Source organism: Grampus griseus (genome assembly GCF_964374135.1).
Source record: "Grampus griseus genome assembly, chromosome: 4".
Classification (NCBI taxonomy): domain Eukaryota; kingdom Metazoa; phylum Chordata; class Mammalia; order Artiodactyla; family Delphinidae; genus Grampus; species Grampus griseus.
Genome location: NC_138997.1, coordinates 110861744 through 110877467, shown reverse-complemented (window position 1 = coordinate 110877467; position 15724 = coordinate 110861744). Strand labels below are relative to the sequence as shown.

General features: G+C 38.8%; 1 protein-coding gene across 2 annotated transcripts in view; it reads right to left on the bottom strand.

Moving 5' to 3' along the window:
* The window catches only part of NPNT (nephronectin), a 75930-nt gene that overhangs the window by 26151 nt on the left and 34055 nt on the right, over window positions 1–15724 (bottom strand). Inside the window, exons 5-10 of one of the 2 annotated variants that reach the window (XM_082653507.1) lie at window positions 12547–12639; window positions 8062–8181; window positions 6376–6495; window positions 4604–4738; window positions 4138–4260; window positions 2397–2774 (exon numbers count right to left, since the gene is read on the bottom strand). In XM_082653507.1, the coding sequence (XP_082509633.1) occupies window positions 2397–2774; window positions 4138–4260; window positions 4604–4738; window positions 6376–6495; window positions 8062–8181; window positions 12547–12639 (969 nt within the window). The remainder of the gene's footprint in view (window positions 1–2396; window positions 2775–4137; window positions 4261–4603; window positions 4739–6375; window positions 6496–8061; window positions 8182–12546; window positions 12640–15724) is intronic. The other variant, XM_082653506.1, reaches the window with a different exon arrangement.

Here is a 15724-nt window from a genome sequence, read left to right as displayed (position 1 = left end):
CTGTCCAGTTTTTCTCATCAATCCTTGGCTCAAACTGCCAGTTTGTTGGCAGTTTATTGCACATGCTGTGCTGCTTCCTACACTTGTGCCTCTGTTGTGTGGTCCCCGTGAACTATAATGCCTCCCTTTTTTCATCCCCTTTGCCCCATTTCACTCAAGAAGCCTCCCCACTCCCCAAACTGTCCCTGGCCAAAGATGGGTTAGGCACCCTTTCTCTCTACCCCCATAATGTCCCACACAAATCTCTCCCACTAACACAGTACCACAGTTATCTTCGGGGCAACTGTCTTTTCCACCAGACTATAAGGTTTTCTGTTTTACCTTTGTAAGCCCAATGCCTAATATAGGGCCTGGCATTCTAAAACACACTAAAAATGTTTACTGATTGAATGAATGAACACTCAGATTAAAAGTTACATGGCACGTGCTATATTAAGCTCCCCATCTCTAAGAGTTTTCAAGTAAATATGAATATGTTAGAATTCTCATACTGGATAGAAGCTGTGATCTACTATATAACTTTGTGATACTCCTTCCATTTCTATTCACATTCTTATTTGCCCAACTGACTGGCTTCTATATAGCTCTTTACAATATTTCACAATAGGGATATATAACTTACACTTTGTATCTATGAGTTTTATTCTTATTCAAGCCATGGCCTGTGGTTGAAATGCCATCATAAAAAGCTTATTAAAAATGTGCTAACACAAAAGACCCCAAATAGCCAAAGCAATCCTGAGAAAGAAGAACAAGGTGGTAGGCATCACACTTCCTGATTTCAAGCTATACTAGAAAGATATAGTCATCAAAGAGTATTGTACTGGCATAAAAACAGACACATAGACCAATGGAACAAAATCAAGAGCCCAGAAATAAACCTAAGCACATGCGGTCAAATAATATTTGACAAGGGAGCCAAGAATACTCAAGGGAGAAAATTCAGTCTCTTCATACATGGTGCTGGAAAAATTGGATAGCCACATGCAAAAGAATGAATCTAGACCCTAAACTTACACCACTCACAAAAATTAGCTCGAAATGAATTAAAGACTTGAACATAAGACCTGGAACCACAAAACTCCTAGAAGAAAACGTAGGAAGAAAGCTCCTTGACATGGGTCTTGGCAATGATTTTTTGATATGACACCTAAAGCACAAGCAATAAAATCATAAGTGGGATGACGTCAAACTAAAAAGCTTCTGCACAGCAAAAGAAACCATCAACAAAACGAAAAGACAACCTATGGAATGGGAAAAAATGTTTGCCAATCATGTATCTGGCAAGGGGTTAACATCTAAAATATATAGGGAACTCATACCACTTAATAGCAAAAAATCCAATAATCCAGTTAAAAAGTGGGCAAAGGACCTGAACAGGCATTTGTCCAAAGAAGATACACTAAATGGCCAACAGATACATGAAAAGATGCTCAGCATCATTAATTATTAGGGAATGCAAATCAAAACCACAATGAAATATCACCTCATACCTGTTAGAATGGCTGTTTACCAAAAGGACAAGAGATAACAAGTGGGTGAGGGTGTGGAGATAAGGGAACCCTGATGCGCTGTTGGTGGGATTTTAAGCCGGTGCAGCCACTATGGAAAACAGTATGGAGGTTCCACAAAAAACTGAAAACAGAACTACCATATGATCCAGCAATCCTAGTTCTGGGAATATATCCAAAGGAAATAAAAACACTATGCGTAAGAGATATCTGCACCTCTTCGTTCACAGCATTATTTACAATAGCCAAGACATGGAAACAACCTAAGTGTCCACTGACAGATGAATGAAGAAATTGTGGTATATATAAACATATCTACAGTGTAATATTAGTGAGCCGTAACAATGAGAAGATCCTGCCATCTGAGACAACATGGATGGACCTTGAGGATAGAATGCTAAGTGAAATAAATCTGACAGAGAAAGGCAAATACTGTACATGACCTCACTTACATGTGGACTGTTAAAAGAAAACAAACTCATAGAAAAAGGGATCAGATTTGTGGTTACTAGAGGTGGGAAGGGAAAACAGGATGAAGGTGGTCAAAAGGTACAAATCCAGTTATAAGATACACTAGTACCAGGGATGTAGCATACAACAATATACACAACAACGACTATAGTTATAGCTGCTGTATAACTTATATGGAAGTTGTTAAGACAGTAAGTCCTAAGAGGTCCCATACCAAAGAAAAAAAATGTGTTTTCCTTTTTCTTCTATTTTGTATCTACGTGAAATGATGGATGTTAACTAAACATACTGTGGTAATCATTTCATGATACGGATAAGCCAAACCACAAACGTATACGGTGCTGTATGTCAATTACATCTCAATAAAACTGGGAAAAAAACCCTCAAAAAAATGTGGTAACGTTTATGACTCACTGAACACATCTCCTCGGGGTTTCTGAGGCTCTGTCTGTATCCTGTTGTCAACTGTAATCCTTCTTGGAGACACAGTGGCAACTGGTGCTACACTTGTCAGGCTGGTGGTTGGTCCTCCTGGGGCTGCTGCTGGTGGAGGTGTTCTGAGTTCTGTGGGTGGGGCAGGCTGTGGCGCTGGCTTCAGGGCAGGTCTTGCTGTTGGCTCAGAGGTGGGCCTGCTGGTAATGACAGCAGGTACATAGGGTGTCTTCAGAGGCCACCTAGTACTTCTGACATCAGGGATCCAATTACTGTGTCCTCCATCGCCCCTTGAAATGGTACCATTTTCCTTTGGTACATGAATTGGACCTGAAGGTTCAATCATGACTTTTGGAATATCTAAAACAGTAAATGTATTTAAATTAGTGTACAACCCTCTCACCTTAAGAAGTAAAATATCAAATTGCAAAAAACAAACACATCAAAATACCTCATGCCAACTGGTTTACTTTTCACATTGAGAATATTCCCCTACTGTTAAGTCAGGCTGTTTTCCAAAAAAACTTAGTATGTGTGTGTATATGTAATATATACACATATATATTCATACACACATATATCTATTTGGTGGATATACACAAAAATTATATTGTTTTTCTGTAATGAAATGTATCATCTGAAACATAAAATGTTTTAAGTATTTGTAAAGTGGAAAGAGAGAAGAATCAATGAGATTTTTAAATGCAGAGATATTTAAAAATTTTTAAATATGAGAAATGTATATTTAGAGTCTATGTTAAGTGTCTCCATGGTATGTGTATATTATAAAATCATGTTTAGAATTGTCTGAAGACTAATAGTTTTCTCTTCCACACTTTATATAAATTAAATTCACACAAATCCATTGACATTAAATGTTCTACTCACTGTTCTATATTTGGTTTTCCTTCCCCTTTACTAATTTATACAATTGCTTTTTAAAAAAAAATTTCAGAGGTCACCAAGATCACCTGTGGAAACTCTGTCCTTGATTGTATTCACCGAAAGGAATTAATATTTAATCTTCTTGTAAGCATATATTCCAGACTGGGAGTATAACTACATGACCCTTCAAAACTCCTTTAATCCTCATGATTTTATGCCCCATGATTTTCAGTAAATATTTTACTCCAGACATTTAAAAAAATGATCTATCGTTGCATGAAATGTATGCTAAATTGTGGCCTTTGGTTTGTGAAACTTTCATCTTGGAGGGTACTTTTTTAATGTTTATCTACTGACATACATAGCCATACTACAAATAGAGCTTATAAAAATTTAAAAAGCAAAACAGTTCTGAACGTAGAGAAAATAAATATGGAAATGATTTTTTAAGAGCAGAATTGGAGGCATAAAACAGAGGAAAGAATATATTCAGATTATCCCACCATTATAATCTAATGTTAATGACAAACATACATTTAAAATCAAATTCTCAAGGAGGGCTCTATAATTTCGTACCAGCTAAGGAGAAGCTACTGAGAGAGTTTAGTCAAGGAACTGAATGCTTTTAAGATTAGAATGTATTACTGAGTCTTTAATTTTTAAAACTTCCTGAGCAAGTGATTTTATTGTTTGTGGAAATCACGGACTAGTATTACTAGATATGAAAAGTGATATTCGTTTGATAATTAATCTTGTTCCTTATCTTTCCTAGTAATGGCCTTTGTGTAATCTTGTACTTCCTGCTGGAATTTGGAGCTGGGAGACAAGCATGACTCACAAACACAATTCAGTCCGTCGCCCTGGTATCCGTCTTTACATTTACACTTGTAGGACCCGTGTACGTTGTAACATCGAGCAAAGGTGCTGCACTGATACTGACCAAGGGAGCATTCATCTATATCTGCATCAGGAAGTAGGAAAAGAGGAGGTTTATTTGGGAGATAAATATGATTACACATAAAAGAAATATGATTATTTTATGATAAATATGATGACACCAAAAATACACAGTTTCAAATAAAATTTTTTTTTTGCAATGTGAAGGTTCACATAAAATTGGCAGATAAAGAGAAGAAATAAAGTAGTGTGCGCCCAGAACTGCTAGTGTTTGAGTTTCACTTCTGTTTGTTTAATTTAATGCCAGTACCCTCCCCTGCCCTTGACATCCCAGTCATCACCATAATTAAGAGACCTTTCCGCTCCACAGGAAAAAACAACACAAAGCAAGGGCTGGGGTTCATTACCGTGACATTGGTATTTGCCTCCAATGTACATGAGGTCGAAGCCTTTATGACATTTGCAGATGTAACTCCCAAAAGTGTTGACACACTGCCTGTATCTAGGGCAGGAGGCTCTTCCAGTAGCACATTCATCAATGTCTAGAAACATAAGCCAATGCGTCTTAGGAAGGGCAACAGCACGTTCAGACGGAGGAGCTTTTAAAATACACTACTATCTGCAAATGGTTGTGCGCACGTAGTGGCTCATCATAAATGTTATCCAGCTGGTTGCCCTGACAGGCAACATAAATCCCATATCTCCAAATTTCAACTCATCCTTCCAAGCCAAGCCGTCCTCCTCTTGTACCGTATCTCAGCATGTACTGCACCTGTATCCCCCCCCCAGTTGCTTCAACTAGAAACATGAGTCATCCTTGACAACCATATTTCCCTTAACCTCAGCTGATTCTACCTCTCACAAATTCTTTGAACTCATTTACTCTGCTCTTCACCCACTGCCTTTACCCTAGCCCAAGCCACCATCTCCCAGGATAGACTATTCCAAGAGCCTCCAAACTGGCCTTTTCCCTGCCAATCTTAGCCTCTCCAAAGCATTCCCACTCAACTGTCAACAAATGATTTTATTAAGACATAAGAAGGGATTGTTCCCATGCTCAAAACTCTCAACTGTTTCTACTTGCTTTCTGAATTCATTCCTCATTCCTCATCACGTCTTTGACGACCTTGTAATAAACAGTTCTCACCCACCTCACTGGCTGTATCTCAAGCCACCCCCCACCCCATACTCTGTACTTAAGGATATGGTTTTCTTTCCTTCAGAACCTCAAACAGACCAACCTCTCTTTCACTGCAGTGCTCTGCAACGTGTTCACCAGCTTGGCTGATTCTTCCTGTGGCCAATGGTCCATGTCTAACTTCAGGGCTTTCCTTGACCATTATTTTCTAAAATAGATCCTTTTTGTTTTTTACTCCCTTAGTTATTCATATTAACACTTGGCATTGTTTGTAATTTTACTGAATATTTCTTTCTTTTCTGCCTCTTCCAGAGGACTGATATCTTGTCTGCTTTGTCCATTACTCTATATCCTAGCACTTAGCACAGTGCCTGGTATATAGAAAATACTCAGTAAATATCTCTTGAGCCCCCAAATACCTCCATTCATTCAGTGCTTACTACATGTGAGGTACCGTGCCAAGCTCTTTGCGTTCATGATCTCATTCAATCCTCACAAGGACATTACTCCCATTTTAAAGATGAGAAGACTGAAGCGCCAAGAAAGGAAGCCTCTTACCTAAGGTTACATATCAAGTCTATGGCAGAGCCAGGTTTAAAAACAAAGCCCAGACTCTTAACCACAATCTTTTACTGCCTTCCTAATTTACAGGGGGGAAAAAAAAAACCTAACCCTTTAGTGCAATACATACAGTCTAGCCCTGTCTACCAGCTCAGCTTCAATACTCATTGCCTCTTACGTCCTAGAAATACTGAGCTCTTCTTGTTCCCTGAATATTATGCTCCCTCTAAACTTCGATGCCTTTGCACGTGTGGTTTCCTCTGCCTGAAGCTTCCTCCTGTCCCTCATTTTTTTTTGGAAACAAAGTTTCCACGGTCTTTTCACAGAGAGAGGTCCCCTTCTGAGACATCTGATATTGTCTAAAGGATAGCTAATTACCTGATGTTAAGTAACTGCCCTTTTTCCTTCCTGCCATCACATTTCACTTTCTTCCTTACCCTACAGAGACTGCTGATAGAGATGCTTGATTTTACAACTCACCCACACAGGTCCTCCCATCAGGAGCCAGCCGTAAGCCAGGAGAGGGGCACTGGCACCGAATTTGTCCTTTGACAACATCACAGCCATACTGACAGTTTGCCATGGAGCACGTCAGGGCACCTGGAAAGACAGTGACTGTCCGAGAGAGGCAGAGGGCATACTCTGTACCTAATATAACTATGTTTTCTACTTGTCCTGAAATCAGTGACACTGAATCAACAATGCAGATGAAAAGGGCTTAGTTCTCCAACAGTCTAAAGAAAGTCAAAAATAGGAGGAAGAACACAAAGACCTTCTTCCCTCAGGGATAATTAAGAAGGGAACCAGCTCTGTTAGCATCTGGGGAAGACCTTTAATGTATTTGAAGAAATAGCAGACAAATGTAAAACTTTATCTCAGAGAGATTATCTGGAAGCTTTTCCAGTGGCCAAGGAAATTGGAGCATTGAGGTATTTTTCCAGATTACTCATGTTAAGTGCTGGTCTTAACTAAGGCATCCAAGTAACTGTCTCAACCATCCATTAAACTTCTCCAGGCACAGCAGATTTCCCACTGAGTTGTACAATGTTAGAGGATTCTAGCATCACTGTCACATGTTAATAAACATGAACTCACCTTATTGCAAAAAGTTCCATGCTAAATATGCAATGATAAATAAAATTAGCTAACCTTTTTTATTTTATAAAATGCAACCCAGTTAGGGAGAGACAACTGATAATTAACTGATTGATAATTAACCAATTTAACTGACAGTTCAGTAAAATTAAAAATCAAGTCATCAATTGTTGGATATCATAGAACCACAATCTCAATTCAATGTTCAGCCTGCAGAGAATTTCAGGCCATTGTCTGTTTTATAAACACATCAAAATGATAGTAGGAAACACCATCCATTTCTTTCTTACAAAGACACACATGAAATCTACTTTTATGTTATTATAATCATTTTTTAAAATTTGAAGTAGGTTTTTTTTTTAAGAAAAAAACTTAGTCTTCAGACTACTATAAAGAAATGTAAAAATGAAGTGAGGGGCTTCCCTGGCGGCACAGTGGTTGAGAGTCCGCCTGCCGATGCAGGGGACACGGGTTCGTGCCCCGGCCCGGGAAGATCCCACATGCCGCAGAGCGGCTGGGCCCGTGAGCCGTGGCCGCTGAGCCTGCGCGTCCGGGGCCTGTGCTCCGCAACGGGAGAGGCCACAACAGTGAGAGGCCCGTGTACCGCAAAAAAAAAAAAAAAAAAAAAATGAAGTGAGGAGGTACTTATGGACGGTTTATACTCAATCACCAGGCTGGATGGATTCTCTACCAGCAAATAATTTAGTGTCCATCCTTACCAAGAGCACAATAGCCCTCAAATGGTCACCAATGTTCTTTTTCTACATGGAATAGTTCTATGCCCAGATAGAAGACAAGCAGAAAAGTGCTAGGAAAAACGTTAGAAAATACATTAGTTTTGTGAGTCTTGTTCTAAAGACCATTTCCGAATCAATTTAACATTGGCACCCCTGACAAAAGAATGTTAGACATCTACAATGGGCAACTCTTATTTTGATTTTCCATTCCTTAGGCACACATACAAACACGTGCTCACATCCTGTTTAGGAGGAGGGCTAGGAGGCCACTTTTCACACACTCCCAGAGCACAGCATGAAGTCAAGCCCAAAGCAGTTAAGATTCTTGACATACTTGAGCAGGATCCATCCGGCATAAGCATGTATCCGTTGAGACAGTAGCACTTGTAGCTGCCGTAAGTGTTCATGCACCTGTGCTTGCAGGGCCGCGGCTTCAGGCCACACTCGTTTAAATCTGAAAAGAATGGGGTTGAAGCAGAAATTTGACAAAGCCTCAACATTAAAGCAAACCACTGAAAATGCTTCTCTATTCCGAAGAATGAAGAGGAGTCAGTCAAGCTATAGTAACCAGCCATTTACATAAGAGACAGAGTCTGTTCACAGTGTCTTCGTTTTAATGCTGGTTACACTGGGGGCCACCAGGAGTTTCCTATCAGAGGTGACCGAAAGCCTTATAATAATGGAAGGCCGTGTGAATTTCTGAAGCTTAAGTAATGTAGTGCATGTGATCTCTGTTTACAAAGGACAGTTGGGAAGATTCCCCTCACAGACACGTGGCTTATCCTCCCTAGAAAGAGCAGAGCACAAACCATCTTTCTGACTCCAGAACCTCAAAATATCTGGGTGATACTACTAGATTCACTCCTGACAATGTGATCTTCCTATTTCAATTTCTTCCTGTCTCTGTTTAAAGAACATACTGTGTGAGCCTATCTTAGTTTACAGAAAGTACATGGATTTTTAACACTAGACTGCTTTGACCTTCCCAAAGAAAAGCTCTTTTTTCAGAGGATAGAAGCTCATTGAATTAGAGTGATCAATACTGAGGTTCCTCTTGTTCAATCTTATAAAGTGTATATTGATCTCAGATTAAAGAAGAAATGTCAGTCTCCTACTTTACTAAAGCATTTGAGTCACAAAATAAACTTAAAAAAAAAAAAGACCCTCCAACATCATAGTTTCATTCATTCTGCAGTTAGGAAGGGCATAAAGAAATACTAGTGGATAATATATAATAGATTATCATTATGTATTTCAGGTGTATGGGTTTAAATATCAATATGAAGTGAGTAAATAAACTTCACTTGAGAATTTTCCAACTCAAGTTGAACACTGCCTCAAGTGAAAATAAATCTCATAATGACAAATATACACTGAAACAGTAATGTCCAAAATACAGACTTCATTAAGAAGAAATGACGTGTTTATTTTGTCTGCACGGCCAGCCTAAGTACCTGATTAGCATAATTTAATTATCTACTAATCCATATCGTCAAATCAGAAATAAGGATATATCTAGTCGCAAGTTGTTTTCAAATCTAACCAAATTTAAATCTTGCCAACTTGGCCTTTTTTCTAACCTTCACACAACTGTAAGCAGATCTGCAGCTGGGTGAAGCCTGCGGAGGTTACGTAGATAAACCAGACGCCTTCATCATCTCCTACGCTTTCTTTAATTTTAAACGTCATACTCTCTTGTCCAGTCAAGGGTATTCACTTCACTTCTCATATTCTTCTACCTTGTATTTTAATATTTATTAAAAATTAGAGTCAGGGAATCTTTTCTCATGTTCTAAGAGGAGTTAATTATCATGCCTAATATGTCCCTGCAGATTCACATCTGGCTTTGAAAAATCCCTGATTGACACTATAGTAAACAGTATTTAAATCTGAATATATTGTTAGAGAAAGGCTTTGTGTTTTAAATATTCTTTTGTACTTAAGTAGAAATATAACAGAATAGTACAACGAATAACAGAGTAAGACTGAATCCTGTACCTCAAGGGTAGGATACTGATGGATATAAAATGTGTCCATTAAGAACCCTTAAGTTTATTCTTAACAAGCCCCAGAAACTTCCGTGAGTTCCTGATGGGAACTGGTTAGATATTTATAGCTCCAGGCAGCTCCCATACAAGGTGTATTTACGCTGATGGAAATTTCTTCAGACGCTATGGCCATGAACTAAAGCTGAGGCCACTCCAGTCTTGGCTGATAAAGGGCCCCTTACGATGGCTATGAGAGTCTTTATGATCCAGACTGGGGTTGCTGGTGGTCTTCAATCCAAATTTATCTTTCCCTTCCCATACGCAAAAGCACTTTGGGGTTAAGAATCATGAAACTGAAAGGAAATGTAAAATCGATAAGATGTCATAATTCCAATAAAAAGACCCAAACCAACCTGAGAATCACCTATGAAATAATATGGAAAAGGAAATAAACAGGCAGCATTCAGTGGGCAAATGTAGAATGCTTGTTGGCTATTTTACTATTAATAAACTGACACGTAAGTATCCAGATAGGCTGAAAGCAATTTGAGAAAGCTGTACTCTAACCATCGGTGACGGGCTGGATGACACTCCCTAATAGTTAGCTGGCTGCTGTCGATGTCCCCCGTGATTGCTACCATTGCCACTGACCACACGCATGTGTCTCCTAAAAACTTCCCACTGACCCTTACAAAACCACTGCAGAAACGATGAAATAGGATTCCATAATAATCAACAATGATCAATTTTTACCAAATATCAGAACTTTGCTAAAGCAGGAAGCTTCAAAAGTTTAAAAGCATCTGGTGTCCTGGTGATGAACTTTTTCCTCAATATTCAGGGTTTCTAGTCTATGATTATTATACCTTATTTTCTTACTGACCAAATGCCTTATAAAATTGAGTTAATACTTGCTGCTTCCAAAATGTCTTGGATTATAGACCTAGTGACAGTTTTATTACTATCAGATTAAGTCAGAAATTCAAAAATGACACTTCCAATTTATAGTAAATGCTCCTATAATAATAAGCAAAATGTAGAGAACAATTACTCTTGATCTCACTTTCTCAAATCAATCTTAAAAGTTGATAAGAGAACGTAGGAAGAAAACTTTAGTGCCTTTATTTTAAATTTACTTAAATCTTGCTCTTTTTTCTAGAAGTTTGTGATGTAACATACCCTATAAGGAAAATCTATGATAAAAAACTAATGAATTTGGGCTTCCCTCGTGGCGCAGTGGTTGAGAGTCCACCTGCCGATGCAGGGGACACAGGTTCATGCCCTGGTCCGGGAAGATCCCGCACGCCGCAGAGCGGCTGTGCCCATGAGCCATGGCCGCTGAGCCTGCGCGTCCGGAGCCTGTGCTCCGCAACGGGAGAGGCCACAACAGTGAGAGGCCTGTGTACCGCAAAAAAACAAACAAACAAAACTAATGAATTCTATCATGTACCTATCTTACATCAAGGACAGAACTTTACAATTAAACCACTTATATTCAAATGCTTAAATTGTTGTATATACAATTCTTAAAGAGCATCTATTCCAGTCAGGAGCATATTTTAGCAAGTTGGTGAATTCAGGAGCTTGGGTTGGGGGAGAAGGGGAAGGGGCTGGTTCAGAACAAAAACTGCAAGCTGCGCAGCATTATAATTACACTTCAGGAAGAAAAAAGAATCAGAAATTTTATTAGCATGCAGACACTGAAAAGTGCTTGAAAATCTGGAAGAGATTAATTGAGTATGATAGCCCAATGGGTTTTTAAGGAAAATAATCTTTCATTCATTCAATGTAATTTAGACCATTTTTTTCCCTTTGAGGCTTAAACTGTGCAATGTCTCAGAAGTCTAAGCTTTTACTTTTATCTGACTCAAGTGGAGGTCACAGGCAAACAGATCTCAATATGTCAACTGCCATAACTTTTACTCTTTAAATTTTTAATTATATACTTCCATAAAAAATTTTTTTAAAAGAAAAAAAAATTTCAATGATTCTGAAATTCATCCCATTGCCCTAATTTCTTGATCCAAATGCATCAAGCTCCCTATGAGCAGAAACAGTAATTAATAATTTAAATGAGTTTAATTCAGTCATTCTAAGTTCCTAAATGTATGAGTGAGTGAGGAATAAAGTCTTTTAGAAATACTGTAGAGTCATACTGCCACCTAATTTTTCTACAAAATCTTCCAGCCTAATGAAGACATTAATACTTCTGGTGTTTCTATTCTCACACCAGTCCTGTAGGTGAAGAGAGCAGGAGTTACTCTCCTTCTATTACGAACTGGTTTGCTAAGACTTGCTCTCAATCATTGAGCTACTTCAGCGCCGTGCTAGAACCAGAACTCAGGCTTTCTAGTATCACAAAATGTTCACCAAAAGAAGGAAGCTAATGTATGGTTTGATTTCCAAGTGACCTAAAAACTCTACACCCCAAATGTGGTCATGGGGAAGAGGACTTGAGCGCTTCTAAAATCTATTTAGCGAAAGTCATCAAAACCCCAATCTCAGGTGCTTTGGAATTCCTGACTTCACCTACACAGGAAAACAGAAGTTATTTTGTTATCTGATTTTTTAGAAAACATTTTGAAACCCGGAGAAGAAGAAGAAAAGCAACGGATACTTGAGGCAGGGAAAGGACAGCAGAGGCTCCAGGCATTGTAGAGCACAGAGAATCAGCACCAGGTGACAATTCCTGATACTTGCTTCACATGCTCAGGAATGTGGAGGACTAGGTACTCCAGGGGTGAGTCTTCAGAACATTGGCAAGAAGTGACAGCACTGCAGGAAGCCGTGCAGGTGGGAGGAGCAGACCACCTGAGATAATGCACGCTCACCCCTTGAAGGTAAACTTGTGGCTTGATGATCCAGGGGTTGTGAAAGAGGCTGTTCACTGCCTTGGTCAAGAGGAGTTGGGTACAAGTGTTCGTCTTCACACCAGGAAGAAGGTAATAAGAGTCAACTTTGAACTGATGTCATTTTTAGCCCTAAAAATCTTTATAAGTATATATTAAACAATTACATAAAGTTGGTGGAGTTCAAAAAGAATGCTTTAGATACTTTACAAAAATTAGTTTCTAGTTCTTCTGGTTTCTCTTTTTTAATTTTAATTTCTGTTCCTTAAAATTTATCACTGCTATTTTGTGTCCCAAGAACACACAAACATTATAAGTTAACATCCACGTACATCCTCATATCGATTTTTTTAAGCACCAGAAAGGAGATGGTCCTTTTTCAAAAGATGATTTTAGTCATCAACACAGACAGAAAACTCAGAAAAACAGATTATGTAAAAACTGATTATTATCAACCTGCTCTGTTTAGGTACACCTAGGTCTTATAGGACCAATTTAAAATCTTTTCCTATATTATTATGTTGTCCAATAGTTTAAAACACTCCAGAATTATGCATAAATTTATGATTTGCATAAAGATCTCATTTAAGTAAATAACACAATAGATCATGGATGTTTTAAATCAAGTGTAAGAACTATGTCACATTTAGGTCACATTTAATTAGAATATACATAAGACACCCCATGCAAAGACGGACAGGACTGAGATATCTGGGGCTGGAAAAAAAAGAGAAGAATACACGTAAGATGCTTTCTGCAAAAAATGGTAACTGTGGCCATTATTACCTAACCAAAATATTATAAGATGGGTGAGACCCAAAGTAGAGTCAAAAGGCAATCCCATCCTGTTTCAAGACTTCATATTATTAACAGCCAGTTAAACTTCCAAATTAAATGAACATTGGTTCCTGGGGTTGAAACCACATATCATTCAAACACTAAGGCCTTAAGAAACTCCCTTAATATTAGGGTTAAAGCACTTCGACTATTGTGCTAAGGAAAGCAATCAACTGAGGCTTAACTAGCTCACCAAAGTTTACCGTCTGGTTCTGTGCTATAAGATACCGATTCTATCCTTGGGGTAAGGAATTCAACACGTGAAACATAAACCATGTCAAAACATTAATAACTGATATTTATAAATTGTTTCTTCTGAAATTATTATAAAGCATGCTGTAAATTCAAAAGAATATCTTTCATTCCCGAAAATATGCAATGATATGGTATATGACATGCCCCAAATTATTCTCTAATGGGAAAGTTATGAAAAAGGTTATTATCTATAATAGTATCCCTTTTTAGCTGAGGAGATTTGTATGGGTACAGAGACTCAAGGAGGGGGGAAATCTGAATGAATTAAAATTACCAGAGGGCTTCCCTGGTGGCGCAGTGGTTAAGAATCTGCCTGCCAGTGCAGAGGACATGGGTTCGAGCCCTGGCCTGGGAAGATCCTACATGCCGCGGAGCAACTAAGCCTGTGCATCACAACTACTGGGCCTGTGCTCTAGAGCTCACAAGCCACAACTACTGAAGCCCACGCCCCTAGAGCCCGTGCTCCGCAATAAGAGAAGCCACTGAAATGAGAAGCCTGAGCACCGCAATGAAGAGTAGCCCCCGCTCGCCGCAACCAGGGAAAGCCCGCATACAGCAACGAAGGCCCAAAGCAGCCAAAAATAAAAATAAATAAAATAAATAAATTTATTTTAAAAAAAATTACCAGAGAAACTAAGGTGGGAAAAAGCAAATCTTGCCAGAGTTCAGGTTAGAATTTCATCTACCACGAAAGGTACCTTGTGCCTTACAGAATATGGTCAGTCCAAGGCCATGATTTGATACATGATCTGGCTATGGCAAATCCGGAGAGTAACTCAGAGGCAAGTAAAAGTCACCACCAGCAGATTCACACTAATCTTGTAACCAGTCTGCTAACTTAAGCCTGTTCCACAGTGGGCCTGCCCTGCTATCCCTGCTGCTCCCCAGGCAGCTCTGAAAGCACTCATCTACTCAAGCTGTTCACTCAGCCAAGCAAGTTCCCAGGGGGTGAGTTCCTAAAGCACACAGCTCGCAACACAATTTTTAGCGGATATAATTTTTGCCTTATACCAAAACCTACTTTTAATCAAATGTTAATTTCCAGTTCTGTGGAAATTAACTATTTCAAGTATACCTCTTCTTAACATTTCTCTCCTCAAGAAAAAAGAAACTAGGGACTTCCCTGACTGTCCATTGGTTAAGACCCCACGCTTCCACTGCAGGGGGCACAGGTTTGATACCTAGTCGGGGAACTAAGATCCCATATGCCTCGTGGCCCGGCCAAAAAATAACAAACAAACAAAAAAACCCAAAACAAACAAACAACATCCCCGCCAAAACCTCTGTGCTTAAAAAAAGAAAAAGAAAAAAAAAGAAACATATTTGACTTCCCATATCTCTGAGGCATGTTTTCCATTTTATTAAAATGTATGGTCTGAATAAAAAACTGTCTAAGTTAATTTGTTATATAGCAGATACAGACAATTTGCTCTAATAACGTTTCTGGGGGTCTCTGGACAGCTCTCCCACTTACCTGGCTCACTCCTGGCCGCCTCTCTCACTCTGACAGATAGTCCACGGATTCAGAGACTAAGGAGCTATACCAGACAACTCCATGGAACTCTTTCCCATTCCTATGGTGTTCAGGACCAAAAGCCATTATATGAAACAGTCACTAAGCAAATATTTAATGTGCACTTATCATCTGCAAATCATTTTGATAAAAGTTTTCGGGAACCTAGAAATCAGAGGGACCCCACAAAGGGTTCCTGCTCTCAAAGAACATAAACCTTCCCATCAAGAACTTGCCACAATTGCTTTTATGGTAAGGAAGGAAAAGAAAGAGATGATTAAAACACATAGGTTTAATATGGACTGGAATTTTATATTCAAGACTGAACCTGAAATTACATCTTCAGTGGCAGCACTATTTTTACAGGTGTCAAATCCCATTTTGCCACTAATAAAATCCTCTTCCCCCTAACTATATTTAGTTTTGGGAGGCAAGATTTCAACTCAGTATATTATATTTTTCTTAAGAGAAATGGGTATGTATTGCAGGGTAAAGTACATGGTAAACTGGTTTTCTGAAAATAAGAGATACCCAGAGATGGATCCATGTTCCAAT